Source organism: Bufo bufo, chromosome 8, assembly GCF_905171765.1.
Source record: "Bufo bufo chromosome 8, aBufBuf1.1, whole genome shotgun sequence".
NCBI lineage: Eukaryota > Metazoa > Chordata > Amphibia > Anura > Bufonidae > Bufo > Bufo bufo.
In genome coordinates, this window is record NC_053396.1 from 33,454,207 (window position 1) to 33,478,135 (window position 23,929).

Sequence of the window (23,929 nt, forward strand, 5' to 3'; positions counted from 1 at the left end):
GACCCATTCTACGGACGTCTGAATGGACCCTTAGGCCTCATACACACGGCCGTTGTTTGAGTCTGCATCCAAGCCGCCGTTTTTGCCGCAAAAGATGCGGACAGCACTCCGTGTGCTGTCCGCATCCGTTGCTCCATTCCGAGGCCCCCCCCAAAAAATAGAACATGTCCTATTTTTGTCAATTTTGCGGACAAGAATAGGCATTTCTACAATGGGCTGCCCGTTCCGTTCCGCAAATTGCGGAAGGCACACGGGCAGCTTCCGTTTTTTTGCGGATCCGCGGTTTGCGGACCGCAAAAAACAGAACAGTCGTGCGAATGAGGCCTTATGTTGAGGATAAGTCATCAGTATCAAAATCTCGAAAAAACCCTTTAAAGAAAGAAAATCCCACAATGATCACTGAAATAGCTTGAAACTGACAAATGTAATACTAAATAAAAAATATTAACATCAGCTGATGAAAATCAGACATGGCTTTTAACAACATTTTGTTGCCCAACCTTTTTAGAAAATCAAGTGATTTCAGTATCTCTGAATGAGACTTCTGCACCTGTCCACAGGTATTTTGGCTCCTTCTCATGAGCACACTGCTCCGGCTGTCTCAGGCGAAGGGCGCCTTCTCCAGACTGCAGGTTTCACCTCCTTCCACAGATGTTCAATAGGATTTAGACCAGGGCTCAAAGAAAGCCAAATCAGCATAGTCCAATGCTTTGCTCTTCTGGGATGTTTTTAGCTATGTGTTTTGGGTCACTATCCTGTTGGAGGTCCCATGACCTGCGACTGAGAAGAAGCTTTCTGACACTGGGCAGCATATTTCACCCAAGAATGCCTTTTCAGTCTTGAGATTTCATTCTACTCTGCACAGATTCAAGACACCCTGTGCCAGATACAGCAAAGCAGCCCCAAAACATAACAGAGCCTCCTCCATGTTTTACACTAGGTACAATGTTCTTTTCTTTGTATGCTTCATTTTTGCTTCTGTGAACATAAAGCTGATGTGACTTGCCAAAAAGCTCTAGTTTTGTCTCATTTGTCCAAAGGACGTTCTCCCAGCTTTGTGGTGTGTCAGTATGCATTATAGCAAATTCCAGTCTTGCTTTGGCTAAGACAGCGACGGATGGTCCGATTTGACACTAATGTACCTTGACCTTGGTGTTCACCTCTAATCTCTTTGGAAGTTGTTCTGGGCTCTTTGGTTACCATTAGAGATGAGCAAATCAAAGTTGACGAAGAGGAATTAGATCGGAATTTCAGAAAAAATTCGATTCGTACCGTAGCCGAATTTCCTCACGCTTCGTGGTTAAAGAATCTCATTTTTTCCTAAAATGGCTGCTGCACATGTGAGGACATGGAGCAAAGAACTCTGGGAACGAGGGATCACCCACAATTCCATGCGTGCAGCCAATCAGCAGCCAGCCAGCCCTGTGATGTCACAGCCCTATAAATTGCCTCAGCCATCTTGGATTCTGCCATTTTCCAGCGTACTTAGTGCAGGGTGAGACGTCAGCAGGCGCTAGGGACAGTGCTAGGAAAGACTTTATTGTGCTGAAAAATCGATTTACAAGTTCAGGGAAAGATTACTCAAGGTGCAAGGAAAGGATAGGGAGGCATTATCTACACTATAAAAGGAGAACAGGGTGTAATAGGGGAATGTACAGCCTGGGTAATAGGAGAGATTCTTTTATACCTTGCTGCACTAACTGGGGATCCAAATTGCACTAAATGATAGCTCAGTAATTCCAGCAAATCTTGCTTGTTATTGGGGTGCAAGTGCTGTGTGATACAGCCATTTACGGGGTGTATTAATACAAAAGATACCTACATCCTATTAGCCGTTCTGCAGTGAATTTTGATTGTTATATTTTTCTTGGGAGGGGGGTGTATTAATAGGAAAAAAAATACATCTTAATTGCCGTTCTGTGGTGAATTTACATTTTACTACAGCCATTTATGGGGTGTATTAATAGGAAATATACGTATGTCCTATTAGCCGTTCTGCGGTGAATTTTGATTGTTATATTTTTTTTTGGGGGGGGTGTATTAATAGGAAAAGAATACGTCTTAATTGCTGTTCTGCGGTGAAGTTACATTGTACTATAGCCATTTACGGGGTGTATTAATAGGAAAGATACGTGCGTCCTAATAGCCGTTCTGCGGTGAATTATGATTGCTATATTTTTTTGGGAGGTGTATTAATAGGAAAAAGAATACATTTTAATTGCCGTTCTGCGGTGAAGTTAAATTGTACTACAGCCATTTACGGGGTGTATTAATGGGAAAGATACATACGTCCTATTAGCTGTTCTGCGGTGAATTATGATTGTTGTATTTTTGGGGGGGGGGGTGTATTAATAGGAAAAAGAATATGTCTTAACTGCCGTTCTGCAGTGAAGTTACATTGTACAACAGCCTTTTTTGGGGTGTATTATTTGAATTTAATTATTTTATTATACAGTATGTCAGATAGACAAGTGACAGGCCCTTCAAAGGGAACGGGCAGTGGCCAAAATGTTTCTGTCGCAGGCCGAATTAGCAGCAGAAGAATGGGGGGTGGCAGCAGGAGTCGCAGCGAGAGGCCTGAGCTCCCTAGCTCATCTAGCGGGTTTTCTTGACCAGCAACCCAGCGGTCCTTGACTGGTTGAATCGGTCTTTGACTTCGTCGCAAGTGACACCAGACACCCACAGTCAAGAGTCGGTGGGTCCCTCTGACAAGACGCTTACTTGGCATGGCCCGAGAGCAGGCCCTGTGCCAACTGTCCTCAACCTGCTTCTGTAATTTTCTGTTCCCTCAGAGCGAGAAGTATTATATGCCGTAGGCTCGGCTCCACTTTTCAGCAAGGACAAGCTACTAGAGGACAGTCAGCAGCTACTGCCCAGCCAAGATCTGGAGGAGACAACCGCCGGTTCCTCCGGTAGGCGGGCAAGTATTGATGATGAGAGTCACGTGGGAGCAGGTGTTGCAAGCTCCTTGCTCTGAGACTGTTGAGGGGGACATCAGTGACATGCAGTAGTGGATGATGATGATGTAGCCGATCGCACTTGGGAGCTGGGTGAAGAAGAGGGTGGCAGCTTGCGTGTGAGGCAGCGGCTGAGCCAGCAAGGTGGTAGCGTATCCATGAGTCAGAAGAGTGGCAGCAGTGGGAGATCGGGGGCGAAATGTGCTCGGGGTAGATCACTCACTTCGCAGGAGTCTACCTGTCCAGAAATAGCGGTGCAGGGGTTCACCGAGGAAGCTGTAGTAGGCAGTCAGTGCAGAGTGTTGGGGGGAAAATGGCATACTCGGCGGTGTGGCAGGTTTTTGTTAAGCTGCTGGAGGAGGTGAACATGGCCATTTGCCGAATTTGTGGGCAGAAGGTGAAGCGTACCCAGGGTGCCAATGTTGGCACCACAGCCCTGCGCCAACATATGCAGCCTCACCATAAAGTGGCCTGGGAGAACCGTGTCTCCGATTTGGTGGTCCAGCCTGCCGCAGCAACCGCTGCATCACCCAGTGGCACACACTTGATTTCATGCAGTCAATGCGCCACCACCTCAGCCGAAAGAAGCTGTCTGTCCTTCCCATCATCTACTGGTCCTGATGCTCCTGCTCCTCATCCTCCTACTCTTCGTCAGTTATTTCGTCAGAAATCGATCACCGAACTGATTGCCAAGAGACAGCAGTATGCATGCACTCATCCAACCGCACAGAAATGGAATGTGCTCCTGGCCAAATTGCTGGTGCTGCAGTCCCTCCCTTTTTAAGTGGTGGACTCTGCACCTTTCAGAGAACTGATGGCTAGTCCCAACCGAGGTGTAGAGTCCCAAGCCATCATTTCTTTGCTAAAAAGGCAGTACCAGCCCTGCACACATATGTAGAACAGAAGGTGGGCCAGTCCTTGAGCCAGTCAGTGTCTGCCAAAGTGCACGGCAGCGTCGACGTGTGGAGCTATAACTACGATCAAGGACAATATATGTGGTTTATGGCCCACTGGGTAAATGTGTTTTCTGCCCAGCCACACCAGCAACTTGGCCAGGTGATGCTGCATCCTCCTCCACGTTCTGACGCTATGGGTCCTGCAACAATGACCGCCTTTACCTCCTCATCCTCCACTGTTTCCTCAGACTCCACTGCAGGGAAAATTCACAGTGCTCCTCCAGCATACCACATGTGCAGGGCACGGTGGTGTCACGCTGTTCTGCACCTAGTTTGCCTGGGTGAATTGAGTCACACAGGGGAGGAACTGCTCTGCGTCCTTCATCAAGAAATTTAATCCTGGCTTTCTCCTCGAAAACTCAAAATAGGAACCATCGTGACCGACAACTGGAAGAACATGGTGTCGGCTCTGCGTCAAGGAGGGCTGAGCCATATGCCCTGCATGGCACAAGTGTTCAATATGGTTGAAAAGCGGTTCCTGAAGTCTTCACCCCATCTGAAACACATTCTGAAAATGGCCAGGAAACTTTGCATGCACTTCGGACCACACTCTATGGTTTCCTCATGCTGCTGCTACCTCACCACTCTGTCACTGGGCCACTCTGTGGACTCCTCATGCTGTTCCCAGCCTCCTCACTCCATGACTGGGCCACTATTTTGCCTTTTTGGGCTGGATGACATAGCTGTCAGAAGGAAGGAAAAATTAGACACACAACGGAACCTGTCTATGTACCAGCTGTAAGGCCTGCATGACATGGTCCCTATTTTGCATCAGAATTGGCTTATGATTTGGTAGCCAAAAGCAGGAGTGGGTACAAAACACAAATATTCCATTAACTGTCATCTCTGTTTTGGATCCACTCCTGTTTTTTTGGCATTAGCAATACTGATGGATTACTGACCAAATGCTGACCGAGGGAAGGCGGATGCTCAACAGACAGGATCCATTTTTGGGGGTTATTGTTCTGACGGATCAGAGGAAGGGCAAAATAATCAGTGACATCAACACAAACTTACTGCTGACACCCTCTCCACTCTGTCAGGGGGGCTCATCTTGTACAAGCGTTTAATAGAACAGGTTCTGCAGAAATCTATGTGAAATTAGCAGAGGATGGTATAAAAGGAGTGCGCTTTTTCACGCTATAGTAGAATCTTAGGCCTCTGCACGGTACTTTATACCTGGCGCTAACATTGACCTGTAAGGCTACTTTCACATTAGTGGCAGCCTTCTTCGGCAGGCTGTTCAGGCGGGTGAACAGTCTGCTGGATCCGTGCTGTCTCTAGTGCACGCTTGCCACCGGAAGTCTGCTCCGGCCCATTCACTATAATGGGGGCGGGCCAGAGGTCCGGCTGCAGCACGGCAAACATGCTGAGAGGCGGCTGGAGTAAAACTATGACGTTGTAGTTTTATTCCGGCCGCCTCTCGGCATGTTTGCCATGCTGCGGACCCTCCGGAAGAGCCTGACGAAAAAGGCTGCCACTAGTGTGAAAGTAGCCTAAGGCTGAGTTCACACTTAAGTTAGGGTGAGTTCACATCACCGTTAGCTTTCCGTTCTTCTGATTCGTCAGAAGAAGAGAGAGAGAAAAAAAAAGATCCAGTAAAAAAACTGTTTCTGTTGCCTCAGTTGTTGTCCGTTTGAGCCATTTCTGTCTGAGATCCGTTTTTTTAGATCGAAACAAAAGTACTGCATGCAGGATTTTTTTTCTCATCTAAAAAAACGGATCTCAGATGGAAATGGCTCAAATGGATGACAACTAAAGCAACAGGATCCAGTATTATCCTTCTCTTTTCTTCTGACAGATTAGAAGAACGAAAGCTAAACGGTGATGTGAATGCACCCTTATTTGGTCAGTTTTTGCCCCATGAAGTGTACAGTGATTCTAAGAGTGACGCCTGTCATCTGCATGCCATACTGACTCACAGTATTATTTCACTACCACAGCAGACGCCCTATCCGTGTTTCTGCAAGGCACAGTGTCCTACACCACTATACAGGCTCTCTGCAGCCAGGAAATAGCTATTTTTTTTATGAGATTCCCATAAATAAATTTGGATCGAATCAAATCTTTTTGGAAAATTCGGCCAACCAAATAGAATTTTTGAGAAATTTGCTCATCTCTAGTTACCATTCTTATTATCCATCTCTTCAATTTGTCATTAATTTTCCTCTTGCGGCCATGTCCAGGGAGGTTGGCTACAGTCCTGTAGACCTTAAACTTCTGAATAATACAGTGGGATGCGAAAGTTTGGGCAACCTTGTTAATCGTCATGATTTTCCTGTATAAATCGTTGGTTGTTACGATACAAAAATGTCAGTTAAATATATCATATAGGAGACACACACAGTGATATTTGAGAAGTGAAATGAAGTTTATTGGATTTACACAAAGTGTGCTATAATTGTTTAAACAAAATTAGGCAGGTGCATAAATTTGGGCACTGTTGTCATTTTATTGATTCTAAAACCTTTAGAACTAATTATTGGAACTCAAATTGGCTTGGTAAGCTCCGTGACCCCTGACCTACATACACAGGTGAATCCAATTATGAGAAAGAGTATTTAAGGGGGTCAATTGTAGGTTTCCCTCCTCTTTTAATTTTCTCTGAAGAGTAGCAACATGGGGGTCTCAAAACAACTCTCAAATGACCTGAAGACAAAGATTGTTCACCATCATGGTTTAGGGGAAGGATACAGAAAGCTGTCTCAGAGATTTCCGCTGTCTGTTTCCACAGTTAGGAACATATTGAGGAAATGGAAGACCACAGGATCAGTTCAAGTTCAGGCTCGAAGTAGCAGACCAAGAAAAATCTCGGATAGACAGAAGCGACGAATGGTGAGAACAGTCAGAGTCAACCCACAGACCAGCACCAAAGACCTACAACATCATCTTGCTGCAGATGGAGTCACTGTGCATCGTTCAACCATTCGGCGCACTTTACACAAGGAGATGCTGTTGCGAGAGTGATGCAGAGGAAGCCTTTTCTCTGCCCACAGCACAAAAAGTGCTGCTTGAGGTGGGCTAAAGCACATTTGGACAAGCCAGCTTCATTTTGGAATAAGGTGCTGTGGACTGATGAAACTAAAATTGAGTTATTTGGCCATAACAAGGGGCGTTATGCATGGAGGAAAAAGAACACAGCATTCCAAGAAAAACACCTGCTAGCTACAGTAAACTATGGTGGTGGTTCCATCATGCTGTGGGGCTGTGTGGCCAGTGCAGGGACTGGGAATCTTGTCAAAGTTGAGGGACGCATGGATTCCACTCAGTATCAGCAGATTCTGGAGACCAATGTCCAGGAATCAGTGACAAAGCTGAAGCTGCGCCGGGGCTGGATCTTTCAACAAGACAACGACCCTAAACACTGCTCAAAATCCACTAAAGCATTTATGCAGAGGAACAAGTACAACGTTCTGGAATGGCCATCTCAGTTCCCAGACCTGAATATAATTGAAAATCTGTGGTGTGACTTAAAGAGAGCTGTCCATGCTCGGAAGCCATCAAACCTGAATGAACTAAAGATGTTTTGTAAAGAGGAATGGTCCAAAATACCTTCAACCAGAATCAAGACTCTCATTGGAACCTACAGGAAGCGTTTAGAGGCTGTAATTTCTGCAAAAGGAGGATCTACTAAATATTGATTTCATTTCTTTTTTGTGGTGCCCAAATTTATGCACCTGCCTAATTTTGTTTAAACAATTATAGCACACTTTCTGTAAATCCAATAAACTTCATTTCACTTCTCAAATATCACTGTGTGTGTCTCCTATATGATATATTTAACTGACATTTTTTATCGTAACAACCAACGATTTATACAGGAAAATCATGACGATTAACAAGGTTGCCCAAACTTTCGCATCCCACTGTATGTACAGCTATAGTAACAGGAACATCAGGTTATTTGGAGCTGGTCTTATAGCCTTTACCTTTAACATGTTTGTGTATAATTTCCTCTCTAATCTCCTGAGACAACTCTCTGCTTAGCTTTCTTTGGTCCATATTCAATGTGGTACCCGTCATGATACCTAACAGCACAGTGACTACATTTCACCCTTTAAATAGGCATACTCGCTGATTATAAGTTTAAAGACATCTGTGATGCTATTTACACAGGGCCGTCTTTAATATTGATTGGACCCTGGGCAAGAATTTCCTTGGGCCCCCTGAAATGCTAAGGTCCATCTGTCTTCATGAGTGATTATCGCAGGGAAGGCAGGTTAGTTAGTGTACCCGAGCATTAGATTTTAAGATGCCTGTGGCCACCGCAGGGGCACAGAAGGCAGAAGCACAGCTCTCGCACAGCCCGTCTCCCCTTTTCAAATAGAAGACGGGTGGCCCTTAGCAATGCTTATTTCAGAGAGCGCTGCTAAGGGCCATTTCAGCCACAGTTTTCTACTAAAATTACACGTATGTATGGCAGTCCCAGTATCATAGTGCCATCTCCCCCCCCCAAAAAAAGTGCCAGTATCAAGAGCCTCTCTCCCCCCCATGTCCCAGTATCATAGTGTTATCTCCCCCCCCAAAAGTGCCAGTATCAAGTGCCTCTCCCCCCCCATGTCCCAGTATCATAGTGCCATCTCCCCCCCAAAAGTGCCAGTATCAAGTGCCTCTCTTCTCCCCCCCATGTGCCAGTATCAAGTGCCTCTCTCCTTCACCCCAAGTGCCAGTATCATAGTGCCACCCCCCCCACCCCCCATGTGCCAGTATCAGGTGCCAACCCCCCTCCCCCCCACATGTGACAGTATCAGGTGCCTCCCTATGTGCCAGTGCCATGTGTATCATAGTGCCAACCCCCCTCCAGTATCAAGTGCCTCCCGCTCCCCCCATGGCAGGTATTAATAAAAAAAACCAAACACTTATACTTACCTTCATGTCAGCGATGCGATGCAGCCTCTTCCTGTATGTCCATATATGGAATCAGTGCTTGTGTATTCTAATTTAGCCTGTATTTCAGAAAAGTTTCTGCTGAGAGATGCCTTGCCACTGATCGGAAAAATATGAGACTTCTACTGTTATAGCTGGCTAAGTGTACAGCTATACACATGACAGCTGCCCTAACACACCCAGCCTGCTACATCTATACACATGACAGCTGCCCAAACACACCCAGCTCTGCTACATCTAATACACATGACAGCTGCACCAGCACACTCAGCTCTACTATATCTCTATATATGACAGCTGCCCCAGCACACCCAGCTCTGCTACATCTATATATCTCTAAGTATTGCTATACAGTAGATAGATATATAGAGATATAGCAGAGCTGAGTGTGCTGGGGCAGCTGTCATGTGTATAGATGTAGCAGAGCTGGGTTTGCTGGGGCAGCTGTCATATATAGAGATATAGCAGAGCTGAGTGTGTTAGGGCAGCTGTCATGTGTATAGATGTAGCAAAGCTGGGTGTGTTTGGGCAGCTGTCATGTGTATAGATGTAGAAGACTGGGTTTGCTGGGGCAGCTGTCATATATAGAGATATAGCAGAGCTGAGTATGCTGGGGCAGCTGTCATGTGTATAGATGTAGCAGAGCTGGGTGTGTTTCGGCAGCTGTCATGTGTATAGATGTAGCCGAGCTGGGTTTGCTGGGACAGTTGTCATATAGAGATATAGCAGTGCTGGTGTGTTAGGGCAGCTGTCATGTGTATAGATGTAGCAGAGCTGGGTGTGCTGGGGCAGCTATCATATATAGAGATATAGCAGAGCTGAGTGTGCTGGGACAGCTGTCATATAGAGATATAGCAGTGCTGGGTGTGTTGGGGCAGCTGTCATGTGTATAGGTACACTTAGCCAGCTATAACAGTAGAAGTCTCATATTTTTTCAGTCAGTGGCAATGCACCTCTTATGGCTGTGAGGGTAAGTGCTTTGCCTCTGATACAGAAGGTTGTGAGTTCGAATCCCAGACACATCTCTCCCTCTCCTTCGGACGGCAATACAAATAACTATGCCTGAGCGTACATACTGTAGGGACGCAAGGGCAGGCCCGGGTTGGAGGTAGGGAGGAGGAGTTAGCATGGCACTGGCCGGCAGACTCGGCAGTAAGTAATTGTAATTGACAGACAAGTCCTTCACTAATGCGAGCAGCGAGCCACACGCCGCTCGCTCACAAGTGAATGTGGTAGTCGGGAAACGGAGCTGCCCGGGGCCCCCAGGAGCAACTGGGCCCGGGGCAGCTGCCTCTTTTGCCCTGCGGCAAAGATGGTCCTGTATTTACAGGACACACCTTAGTTTAAAGGGGTTCTATTCTCTGGATAGATCATCAGCATCTGATCGGCGGGGGTCTGACACCCGGGACCCCCGCCAATCAGCTGTTTGAGAAGGCTGCGACACTGGCTGTAGCGCCGCAGCCTTCTCATTGTTTCCCGCAGACCCAGTGATGTCACGACTAGTATTACTGGGCGCAGCTAAGCCCCATTGAAGTGAACGGGGCTTAGCCGTGCCCAGGCCAGTGTTGGACCCCCGCCGATCAGATGCTGATCTCTCCAGAGGATAGATCATCAGTAAGAAAAAGCTGCACAACTCCTTTAACCTATCCCTATGGTCAAATAATTTTCAATCTTTTCTAGGGGTACCATCATTTTTGCCCAGGTCAGTTTGTTTTTTAAATATTACTCTGTTTAACCGCAATTCAAAAACAATGTCTGATTTTGATTTATTGATTTTCAGTAAATTTTTATTTTGTACATTTGTCAGTTTCAAGTTATTTTAGTGACCATTTGGGGTTTTTCTTTCTTTAAAGGAAGGGTACCAACAATTTTGTCCATGTGTTTATCTGGAATCTAGTGTCTATCTATCTATCTATCTATCTATCTATCTATCTATCTATCTATCTATCTATCTAAAAAAGCAAATAGATAGCAGCACTAGAGTCAATGAATGAAATTAACAACAGAGGTGCATGCCAAAAAGGGACTAGACTATTGCCCCGCATACAAAACAGCAAAAAGGCAGCACTCAAAATTCAATAAAAACGCAAAAATGATTTATTCACCCATGTGGAAACACGGCATTTCGGCTCAACCTTAGAGCCTTTCTCAAGCTTGAGAAAGGCTCTAAGGTTGAGCCAAAACGTTGCGTTTCCACATGGGTGAATAAATCATTTTTGTATTTTTATCTAATCTAATCTATCTATCTATCTAATATATGTCTATCTATCTAGTATCTATCTGTCTAGTATCTCTCTACTATCTATATTGTGTGGAAATCTATCTATCTATCTATCTATCTATCTATCATCTCTCTATCTATCTAATATATGTCTATCGAGTATCTATCTATCTATCTATCTATCTATCTATCTATTTGTCTACTATCTATGTAGTATCTCTCCACTATTTATAGTGTATATCTATCTATCTATCTATCTATCTATCTTATCTATCTAGAAACTACCAATCTTGTATCTACCTGCTATCTATCTATCTATCTATCTATCTATTGCATCATGCATCAGTAAGTCTATTTTTCTAGCCATTTATTGTATACTCCACCCTCTCTAATATCAATCACTCTTTTCAGCTGTCACTATCTGAAACATAGATACATTTAATTGAATTTAAGGCAGCACAGTATTGGGTTTGCTCTTGCATCTTCCATAGAAATTGTTATAATAGGCGAATGCCACCCACTTTGTCCATTGCTTTTTTCTTTTATCACCATCATGAATTCAAAAACACACATTTTCTGGAATAAAAGACAAAGGGGATCCATTGTTTGCACTGAGCGTGTTTTAAAAATTTGAAACAATGTTGACTGCAAAAGAAAACATCCACAGGAGTTTGTAACAATCACCAACATAATTTGCCTTGTGTGAATGTGGAGTCCTGGATGACTAGTATGTACACAGTTATTGGGAGGCCTAGACTAGATACAAAGATATTGTGTGGCCTCATGTAAAGAATGCAACACAATGAAGAAAAAGACAATATAGAGTTGCTGAAAATCTGTATAAATCTGTTTTTACCCGGCATCCTCATCTCAGTCCATTAATTGCTAGTTGTGCTGAATGACTTGGATAATTAGGGTTTAGTCTGATGACAGAAGGTTAATGAAAAATATTGCTAGCTTTAGTGCATATACATAGGTATAGTTATATAATTACTGTACAAAAGACAGAGTGTAGCCATTGGCTTTAGGGTTCTGAACTGATACAGCTATTTCTCTATATCTAGACATCAGTAGATAAGAGTACGGTACTTTCACACTAGCGTTTTTCTTTTCCGGAAAAGTTCTGTCAAAAGGGCTCAATGCTGGAAAATAAATGATCAGTTTTATCCCCATGCATCCTCATACGGTTTTATCTCTGGCCAAAAAAACGGAAGACTTGCCTGGATGCCAGATCCGGATTTTTCCCCCTAGGAATGTATTAGTGCCGGAATGCCAGATCCGTCCTTCTGGTCTGTGCATGCTCAGACCGAAAAAAAGGTGAAAAAAAGAAATGATGACACCGGAAAGACGATCCGTCTTTTGACTGATCAGGCATTTTTCAGACGGATCAGGATCCTGATCAGTCTTACTAATGCCATCAGTTGACATACGTTTTGCCGGATCCGGCAGGCAGTTCCGGCGACGGAATTGCTTGCCGGATCACTCTGCCGCAAGTGTGAAGGCAGCCTAAGCCATGCCAAATGTTTCCAATAGATATTGCTCCACCATCCATATTACTCCCAAAACTGAAAGGAAAGCACTCCTGAATCACACAAGACAGTACATATTAAATAAGGACCTTTATATGATTCTGTTGAAGCAGTTCTTTTCAGGGTTACTAAAGATGCCCATATACATAGGATAAGAGTCACCTGAAATGGCCAAAATTGGCCATTTCAGCCAACCATCGCTTGAAAAATTGATGTGAAACCTATGGTCTCTGATGGTCGATGGCAGACTTCAATCTGCCGAAATTAACATTGTCGGCCACAACAACATGTGTATGTCATGATCAGTCAAATGGGGTCAATCATTTGCACCTTTGCCCAAACAGCAAAGAGTCTATTCTTTTTAAAGTTGACTCCCTGATCATTCAGCTTAGTCCCTCCTGTTGCTGGTGGGATAATTCATATGAAAGATCCCATGGATGACCGATTGGCCACATCGTTGCAGACTGTTACCCCCGATTCAGATAAATTACATAGAAGTTACCCCAAAGGTAATTTCATACATGGTGCAGCACAAAACCACAGCTAAGGATAGGTAGGACACCTTTATACCATAGATGTGGCGTAAAAAGTAGAGACCTATGAAGCTGGGTCTAGCAACATCTACAGAACTTTGTTGGTCCAAGGCCTTAATGTAGTGAGAATGAGAGGCTATTGATTGAAAGGGATTGTCTCAACATGATCACTACGAGACCAGCTTCAAAAACTACAGATAGTCAGCGGTTATTGCCGGGGAAGCTTCAGGTCAATAGATAAATAATTAAAGAACATCAGGGCGATAATGTCCTTATGTCCTGATCTGATAAGGTTGGAAGCAGGTGGAAACATTATCATACCCAATTTTTCAGTGGTCCATCAAAACTATAACCAATGTCAAGGCTGCTACAGCAGTAACCTGGAAGGCCTTCATGGATAATTCATTGTAAGTATGCTCTCTCAATGTCTGCATGGGTTTCTTTTCTTCTCACACATACAGGTAGCTACATTGACTTCCCTTGACACTGGCCCTACAGTGTGTATCTCAGATAGGGAAATTTGAGGGATTCCAATCAGAAGAGAAAAAATAATCTAGTGTCGCCTTATGTATACTTTTATACAATGCTTTCTTTCCCAATTGTTTTACTAGAATATGCCGTTCATATCTGGCTGGTTTCTCTCCTTCAGGGTTTCTTCAAGAGGACAGTGCAAAATAACAAGCGGTATACCTGCACAGAAAACCAAAGCTGTAAAATAGACAAAACTCAAAGAAAGAGGTGTCCATACTGCCGTTTCCAAAAATGTTTAAATGTAGGAATGCGACTGGAAGGTAGGACCATTATACATCATCTCTATATACAAAATTGGCATATAGTCAAAATTATGCGACAAATTTATCAGTGTAAGGCTATTTACTGTATACAGTGGTCTCTCGAGTTACAATATTAATTAGTTCCATGGCGAGCATTGTGTGTTGAAACCATTGTAACTTGAGTAATCGGTTCCAAAGCCCCAAAATGTCATCCAAGATAAGAGAAAATGAAGATTGAAGAAAAATAAGATAGATAAAACAAGTCCTTACATATAACAGTCAGGAATAGCTGCTAACTAGCATCTAATACACTTATTTTACTAGAGAAGTGGCCTTGCTTGGTTGCATCTGAGTCTGAGTCATTGTATGTTGAGTCTAGTTTTAACTTACTAAGGCCCATTTCAGACGGGCGAGTATTCCGCGCGGATGCGATGCGTGAGTTGAACGCATTGCACCCGCACTGAATACCGACCCATTCATTTCTATGGGGCTGTTCACATGAGCGGTGATTTTCACGCATCACTTGTGCGTTGAGTGAAAATCGCAGCATGCTCTATTTTCTGCGTTTTTCATGCAACGCATGCCCCATAGAAGTGAATGGGGTTGCGTGAAAATCGCAAGCAAGTGCGGATGCAGTGCGATTTTCACGCACGGTTGCTAGGAGACGATCGGGATGGAGACCCGATCATTATTATTTTCCCTTATAACATGGTTATAAGGGAAAATAATAGCATTCTGAATACAGAATGCATAGTACAATAGCGCTGGAGGGGTTAAAAAAATAAAATAAAATTTTTTAACTCACCTTAATCCACTTGATCGCGCAGCCCGGCTTCTCTTCTGTCTCCTTCTTTGCTGATTGCAGGAAAAGGACCTGTGGTGAGCATTCATTGCAGCAACAGGGCCTGTGGTGACGTCACTCTGGTCATCACATGATCCATCACATGATCTTTTACCATGTTGATGGGTCATGTGATGGATCATGTGATGACCGGAGTGACGTCACCACAGGTCCTGTTCCTGCAATGAATGCTCACCACAGGTCCTGTTCAGCAAAGAAGGAGACAGACGACATGCCGGCAGCGCGAGCAAGTGGATTAAGGTGAGTTAAAAAATTTTTTAACCCCTCCAGTGCTATTTTACTATGGATTCTGTATTCAGAATGGTATTATTTTCCCTTATAACCATGTTATAAGGGAAAATAATACAATTTACACAACCCCGATCCCAAGCCCGAACTTCTGTGAAGAAGTTCAGGTTTGGGTACCAAACATGCGCGATTTTTCTCACGCGAGTGCAAAACGCATTACAATGTTTTGCACTCGCGCAGAAAAATCGCGCGTGTTCCCGCAACGCACCTGCACATTTTCCCACAACGCCCGTCTGAAAGAGGCCTAAGGCCTTGTTTTGGTCCGCATCCGAGCCGCTGTTTTTGCGGCTAGGATGCGGACCCATTCACTTCAATGGGGCCGCAAAAGATGGGGACAGCACTCCGTGTGCTGTCCTCATCCGTTGCTCCATTCCATAGCCCCGCAAAAAAAATAGAACATGTCCTATTCTTGTCCGTTTTGCGGAAAAGAATAGGCATTTCTACAATGGGCCGCCCGTTACGTTCCGCAAATTGCGGAAGGCACACAGGCGGCTTCCGTATATTGCAGATCCGCGGTCGTGTGCATGAGGCCTATGGGTCAGAAAAGACCATTGTCAACTGATGGCATTAGTAAGACTGATCAGGATCCTGATCCGTCTGAAAAGACCATTGTATGTTGAAGATATTATATCCTGAGGACCACTGTATACTTATTTGCTGCAGAATGTACTATATGACAAAAGGTAGCAATAATTATTATTAGGTTTTAAAGCAGTATTATAAAGGAGTTCTCTGGGATCACAGTTTCTAATACATGCATTGAAAATTCTGTTCACATGCCATTCTTCCATTAGGTGTAGTTGACCCCCGTCTTCCCAGTAGAAAGGTATTTAGCTCATAGATCAGTCCTGTGTAGGGTTCACATGACTGACACCATGATAGCCAAGTAGGCCGACTGAGCAAGTATTTCCATGGCTGCAGGAGTCCTATCCTGCATAACGGAAATGGGACGGATCCGTTATGCAGGCCATAGACTTCTGTTATGACGGACTGAATAAGGGAATGCCTCTAAAAGAATTCCGTTATACATTCCATCATAGAATTGCGTTATGGTCCGTGGTAACAGATTCCATAACGTAATTCTGCTTTTACCATCAAACAAATTTCATAACATGCTCATCCCTAGTTGCCACGTTTCCAAAGAAAAAAACTGGCCAAGTTTGCAGGGGTGAAGAGGGTGTGTGGGTGTGTTATTTGATCATATGTTGAGTTTTGAGCCTTTCAAAAAAAAAAAAAAAAATCAATTATTTCCCTGCTGGGGACACCTTTGTGTATTTAACCACTATTTTTAAATTGTCTCTGCTGGGTTTTGAACCCACCATCATCTGCATTAAAGATAAGAACCTTAAAGGGGTTGTCCCATGAAAAATATTCTACAGTTTTCAAACCAGCACCTGGATCTGAGTACTTTTCTAATTGCATGTAATTAAAAATGTAGCATAGGCACTGAGTTATTCAATAAAATGTATCTGTATAGCGCCACCTGGTGTTTGTTTTTTCTTATATCCCTGTCCTGCTCGCTGAGATGGCCGCACATGCTCAGTTTCATCCTTCAACTGCCTCCTGAGCTGTGATAGGGAGAGCATGGACACGCCTCCTGAGCTGCAGCATAAAAACACGCCCCCTGAGCTGTCAGCTTGATATAAATCTAGCAAAACAATGAATGAGGAGATCTCTGGATCCATGTGAGGTACAGGGCTGGTTCTAGCTTTGTTAGAAAGTGAGTAGCATTTTCATTTTTTACATTATTCATGGGATAACCCCTTTAACCACTGAGCTATATAGCTTAATACTAACAAATGTAGGATATTCTGTGGTTAAAAATCTTAGTAGTATTTTCCCATGTATTATGCATTCATATATAGCGGACGTATCATTTAATATTTTTTTTAGCAATTGGAAAAAATATTATGACATGAAATTAATTACAACAAACACAAAACCGTCCATTATAGAAGGAGAACAATTAAAATAATAGAAGCTCCATCTCCAAGAAATGACAGAAATGATCGTGTGCATGAGTGCGGTCCGTCAGGTGATGGCCCTTTCCAACATTTAATGGAGGCGGTGCTTCCATTATCTTAGGGTACTTTCACACTTGCGTTGTTGGATTCCGGCAGGCAGTTCCGTATGCAATCTGTATGCAAACGGATAACCATTTGTAGACGGATCCGTCTCACAAATGCATTGCAATACCGGATCTATCTCTTCGGTTGTCATCCGGAAAAAATGGATCTGGTATTTATCTTTTTCCTATTATTAAAGGTCTGCGCATGCGCAGACTGCAAAACCGGATCCGTTTTTCCAGAACACTTGGGGCCGGATCCGGCATTAATGCATTTTAATGAAAAATAATGCCGGATCCGGCATTCCGGCAAGTGTTTTCTCAGTCTGCGGTATTTTCTCAGTCCAAAAACCGTACAGTGACTGAACTGAAGACATCCTGATGCATCCTGAACGGATTGCTCTCCATTCAGAATGCATTAGGATAAAACTGATCAGTTCTTTCCCGGTATTGAGCCCCTAGGACAGAACTCTATACCGGAAAGGTTTAACGCAAGTGTGAAAGTACCCTTAATTGTTCTCTTGTGTTTATTGTGTTTAATATATTTAGTACTACTAATACCACTTCCACATGCAAGGGCTGTGTCCGGACAAGTATTTTAGGGCGGGAGTCAGACACAACTGATATACACTCACCTAAAGAATTATTAGGAACACCTGTTCTATTTCTCATTAATGCAATTATCTAGTCAACCAATCACATGGCAGTTGCTTCAATGCATTTAGGGGGGTGCTCCTGGTCAAGACAATCTCCTGAACTCCAAACTGAATGTCAGAATGGGAAAGAAAGGTGATTTAAGCAATTTTGAGCGTGGCATGGTTGTTGGTGCCAGACGGGCCGGTCTGAGTATTTCACAATCTGCTCAGTTACTGGGATTTTCACGCACAACCATTTCTAGGGTTTACAAAGAATGGTGTGAAAAGGGAAAAACATCCAGTATGCGGCAGTCCTGTCGGCAAAAATGCCTTGTGGATGCTAGAGGTCAGAGGAGAATGGGCCGACTGATTCAAGCTGATAGAAGAGCAACGTTGACTGAAATAACCACTCGTTACAACCGAGGTATGCAGCAGAGCATTTGTGAAGCCACAACATGCACAACCTTGAGGCGGATGGGCTACAACAGCAGAAGACCCCACCGGGTACCACTCATCTCCACTACAAATAGGAAAAAGAGGCTACAATTTGCACGAGCTCACCAAAATTGGACTGTTGAAGACTGGAAAAATGTTGCCTGGTCTGATGAGTCTCGATTTCTGTTGAGACATTCAAATGGTAGAGTCCGAATTTGGCGTAAACAGAATGAGAACATGTATCCATCCTCTGATGGCTACTTCCAGCAGGATAATGCACCATGTCACAAAGCTCGAATCATTTCAAATTGGTTTCTTGAACATGACAATGAGTTCACTGTACTAAAATGGCCCCCACAGTCACCAGATCTCAACCCAATAGAGCATCTTTGGGATGTGGTGGAACGGGAGCTTCGTGCCCTGGATGTGCATCCCTCAAATCTCCATCAACTGCAAGATGCTATCCTATCAATATGGGCCAACATTTCTAAAGAATGCTATCAGCACCTTGTGGAATCAATGCCACGTAGAATTAAGGCAGTTCTGAAGGCAAAAGGGGGTCCAACACTGTATTAGTATGGTGTTCCTAATAATTCTTTAGGTGAGTGTATATGTTAACAGGTGACTCAGACTGACACCATCAAAAAAAAGATACGTTAATGTATAAGTTTTTTTTTTAACAGACTTTGCAGGATACAAAAGCGAAGTGTGCTCCGCTTTTGTATCCCATTTTCCAACGTAAACATCAAACGGATGGCAAAAATGTGATGTGAACTCTCCCTTACATATGCACATATAGGATGCCAGTATAGTCATGGAGGGGGGGGGGCCCATACAAAATTTTCCTGTGGGGCCCAGTCAGTTCTAGCTACGCCCCTGGCTGGCAAGGCCAGCCGCTCTGACTCTCCTGCGCTGCGCAGCCCCGCCATCCTATTCTGTATCCTGCAGTAACTGAACTTTAAAACAGTGCTCATGATCTCATTACTATCTTACACACTCAGCTCCGGAAACATGCAGTGCGGGCGGCGCTCGCTCACTGACGCAACGCGCCTGCTCTTTCCACTAGGCGGCGTAGGCGCATGACGTCAGTGAGAGAGCGCCGCCCGCACTGCCTGTTACTGGAGCTGAGTGTGTAAGTCAAGATAGTAATAAGATGAGCGCTGATTTAAAGTTCAGTTACTGCAGGATACGGATTACTGAGGGGATGATCTGTGGTGTTGCCCAGACGGCTAGGCCCTTCACAGTAGTTATTAACCCCTTTCAGCAGTCCTCCATTCACTGAAGGGGGGACTGCTGAAAGGGGTTAATAACTACTGTGAAGAGAGGACTGCTGAAAGGGGTTAATAACTACTGTGAAGGGGGGGCTGCTGAAAGGGGTTAATAACTACTGTGAAGGCCCATGGGGTGTGGCTTCATGGGGTGAGGACTTGGCTTCACAGGGGCGTGATACAATGGGCTTGTGCCCCGGATGTTTTCAGATCCTAGCAACGTCCCTGGGGTGCTGACAGGCTTGGTCTCAGGGGTGCTGACAGGCTTGGCCTCAGGGGTGCTGACAGGCTTGGCCTCAGGGGTACTGGCAGGCTTAGCCTCAGGGGTGCTTTGCAGGCTTGGCCTCAGGGGTGCTTTGCAGGCTTGGCCTCAGGGGTGCTTTGCTGGCTTGGCCTCAGGGGTGCTGGCTGGCTTGGCCTCAGGGGTGCTGGCAGGCTTGGCCGGGCAGAAGGAGTATGGGAGACTATGAGGCCTTTTTTCTCCAAGTTGCTCCGGAAAAAATATATTTTTTATTACACCTCAGGTCAGACCACCAATCAGACCCCCAATGTTAATCAGACCTCAGCTAACAGCCCCAATAAGATCCCCAATGTTAATAAGACCCCAATAAGACCTCAGATAACACCTCAGCTCAGATCCCAATATGAATGACCCCTAATCAGACCTCAGATAAGAGCCCCATGCCTCATAGCAGCCCCCAGTAGCCTCATAGCAGCCCCAAGTAGCCTTATAGCAGCCCCCAGTAGCATTATAGCATCCCCCAGTAACCTTATAGCAGCCCCCAGTAGCCTCATAGCAGCCCACAGTGCCTCTCACCAGCCCCCAGTGCCTCTCCATCAGCCCCCAGTGCCTCTCACCAGCCCCGAGTGCCTCTCACCAGCCCCCAGTGCCTCTCACCAGCCCCCAGTGCCTCTCCATCAGCCCCCAGTGCCTCTCCATCAGCCCCCAGTGCCTCTCCATCAGCCCCCAGTGCCTCTCAATCAGCCCCCAGTGCCTCTCACCAGCTCCCAGTCCCTCTCACCAGCCCCCAGTGCCTCTCCATCAGACCCCAGTGCCTCTCACCAGCCCCTAGTGCTTCTCACCAGCCCCCAGTGCCTCTCCATCAGCCCCCAGTGCCTCTCACCAGCCCTCAGTGCCTCTCCATCAGCCCCCAGTGCCTCTCAATCAGCCCCCAGTGCCTCTCAATCAGCCCCCAGTGCCTCTCACCAGCTCCCAGTCCCTCTCACCAGCCCCCAGTGCCTCTCCATCAGACCCCAGTGCCTCTCACCAGCCCCTAGTGCTTCTCACCAGCCCCCAGTGACTCTCCATCAGCCCCCAGTGACTCTCCATCAGCCCCCAGTGCCTCTCACCAGCCCTCAGTGCCTCTCCATCAGCCCCCAGTGCCTCTCACCAGCCCCCAGTACCCTCTCCATCAGCCCCCAGTGCGTCCTCCCCGGTATTAAAATTATTGGTGGGCAGTGCACCCTCCCCCCCCTCGGTATTAAAATCATTGGTGGACAGTGCACCCTTCCCCCCCTCGGTATTAAAATCATTGGTGGGCAGTGCGCCCCCCCTCGTATTAAAATCATTGGTGGGCAGTGCGCCCCCCCCACCTCGTATTTAAAATCATTGGTGGGCAGTGCACCCTCCCCTGTATTAAAATCATTGGTGGGCAGTGCGGACCACCCCTCATATTAAAATCATTGGTGGGTAGTGCGCCCTCCCTCCTCAACTGTATTACAATCATTGGTGGGCAGTGCGGACCCCCCCAATCATTGGTGGCAGCGGCAGTTCTGATCTGAGTCCCAGCAGTGTAATGCTGGCGCTCCGATCGGTTACCATGGCATCCAGGACGCTACTGAAGTCTTGTCTGCCATGGCCAGTTACTCTGTACCATACTTACATGCGCTGTGGCCGCCTGGCGCTCCTTCTTCTTGTAACTCACAGGTCTGTGCGGCGCATTGCTTATGCTTATAGCAATGCGCCTCACAGACCTGTGATGAATTACAAGAAGGAGGAGCGCCAGACACAGCGCATGCAAGTATGCTGCAGAATAACTGGCCATGGCAGACAGGACTTCAGTAGCGTCCTGGCTGACATGGTAACCGATCGGAGCCCCAGCATTACACTGCTGGGACTCCGATCGGAACTGCCGCTGTGGCTCTCCTGGCTTGAGGGGGCCCTGCGGGCCCCCCTGACTTAGGGGCCCGGTCGCAATTGCAACCGCTGCGACCCCTATAGCTATGCCAGTGATCAGACCCCTCAATTAGACCCCCAATCTGCATCAGACCTCAGATCAGATCCCCCAATCAGACCCCAAATCCTCTTCATACCTAAGATCAGATCCCCCAATCAGACCCCAAATCCGCTTCATACCTAAGATCAGACATAAAATAAATGAACATGCACCACTCCGTAGTCTTCTGCTTACGTGCACTACGTCCTGATGCTATACGCAATGTGGCACCTGGAAGAAGACTTATAATTTATTTTCCCCAAAATTTTTAGCAATTTTTTTATTTTTAACACCTTCCCTGAGAGTAGTCATAATATAATGTTTGTACCCTACCTTTTCTATTTCTAATTCCCAGCATACCCTCTTACTTGGCTGTTCTTAGAACTCCCATAGAAATGAAGGGAGGATTCTGGGAGTTGTAGTTTCAGAACAGCTGAAGTGCCGGAGGTTGCTGATCCCTGACCTAAGGTGTTTAATCTTAGTAAATAGCCCACTAGCAAAATATATGACCAGTTTGTTAGGAGGGGTAAATTTGTCAGGTCCATGGACCAGACACTAGGATCACATTGTAATTTGCTCCAGTTTTATGATGTAAATTATATTAAATGTTTCGGGTTGTGGTGGCCCCGTCCCTTCAGCTAAGCTCCACCGAACAAAGTCAAATTTGCGCCCAATTTTCTGACTTTATACATAAAAAAGGCATAGAGGCTTTGTAAATGACACCCATGTATTCAATGTAAACACTTGTCGCCTATCCACAGGATAGGTAATAAGGGGGTGGTTTACAAACAGATATACGCCACTTTTTGGTGTATATCTGGTGCAGATTGCAGTGCAAAGGTTATTTGCGCTGCATTTTGTCATTTGGTCTAAAAAAGGTGGTGCGTGCGAAGAAGGGGGGCGGGCCGGCAGGCCCGTCTCATTTATCATTTTCTACGCCTGTTTTAGGCTTAGAAAATGGTCTAAATCTAGCAAGGGAGCTGGCTTACATTTAGACCAGCGATGGATACGCCAAAGTTATGTAAAGGCTGGTGCCTCTACATAAATTTGGCTCATTCACTGCCAGCTGAAGGGGTATTAAGACCAGCATCTAAAATGACGGTCTTAATAAATGACCCCTTAAGTGTCAGATCTGTGGGGTCCGACTACTGATTACAAGAATTGGGGCCAGGGAACTGGCGTATGTGCTCAGCAATCTCTGGAAGTCCCATAGAATGCAGCAGCAGTGTGTGTGAATGACCACCACTCCATTAAAACAACGGAATACAGTGGGGGTCTCTAGTGGTTGGACCCCTGTTGGTCAAGCACTTATGGGGCATTTAAAGAGGGCTTTAAAGAGGACCAGTCAGCTATCTTGACATACCTGTTTGTGTACATGCTTAAATTCTACATGAAATAAGTCGAGAGCATCTTTTTAGAACTTTGCATTATTGCGTTTCTCAATTACTCCCTGTTAGATATTTATTAATAAATTGACAACAGGGTTTTACCAGTTGGGGGTGTGTCCCTTTATAGTCTAACCAATCAGTTCTGACGGTATTAAAGTATGTATGGACACACCCTAATGGTAAAACCCAGTCGTCAGTTTATTCATATAGATGGATTTCCAGGAGGAATAACAGTGGAATAGTGCAGTGTACTCAAGTTGTGCGTAGTAGGTGTTTCTGGGTGTAGTAGTGCAATATACACTAACCTGGTACAGCTGACTCTCTGCAAGGGCAGGTATAGGTAGGAATAGTTCGTGACGCCAGTGCCAAGTAAACGGTGGCACGCCGTTTGCGGATGCAGGAATAATTTGAGGAAACGTGGTGTTAAAACAGAACTTCAACTTTAGTAGTTTGCAGGCAGAGACAATATTGGAAACGCAGTTCCTCAGCATACAGTCGATTTTGCAATTCGGTCGATGCAGGCAATTCAGTACAGCAGGGTAATTACAGAGTGTTAAATACAGGATTCGCAGCAAAGGAGCTTGCACTCTAACTCTGTCTGATCCTGGAATGTAGCAATTCTTCACCAAGGCCCATTAACCTAATACTGGCTTTATATCCTTGATTATGGCTTTCATAAGTACCTCCTCTGTTTCCTCAATACCTCTGGCTCCTCTGATATTTGCCTCAGTCTCTCCTAGCTTCTGAATGGTTCCTCAGGCTAAGGTATTCCTGCTTCTGCATGTAGGAATTCAGGAGGGAATCTTCTCCTGAACAGCAGGCTTCAGGCCTGGACTTGTCTCAGACATTATCTAATCTCCATCTGTAGATTACAGACACTAGACTCCGTCTCCCCTTGCACTTCCCTGTCTGGCCT

General features: G+C 45.3%; 1 protein-coding gene across 3 annotated transcripts in view; it reads left to right on the forward strand.

The window, feature by feature from the left end:
• Positions 1–23,929, forward strand: part of NR5A1 (nuclear receptor subfamily 5 group A member 1) — a 250,094-nt gene that overhangs the window by 71,403 nt on the left and 154,762 nt on the right. For all 3 annotated transcript variants that reach the window (XM_040405831.1, XM_040405829.1, XM_040405830.1), the window contains exon 3: positions 13,733–13,874. In XM_040405831.1, the coding sequence (XP_040261765.1) occupies positions 13,733–13,874 (142 nt within the window). The remainder of the gene's footprint in view (positions 1–13,732; positions 13,875–23,929) is intronic.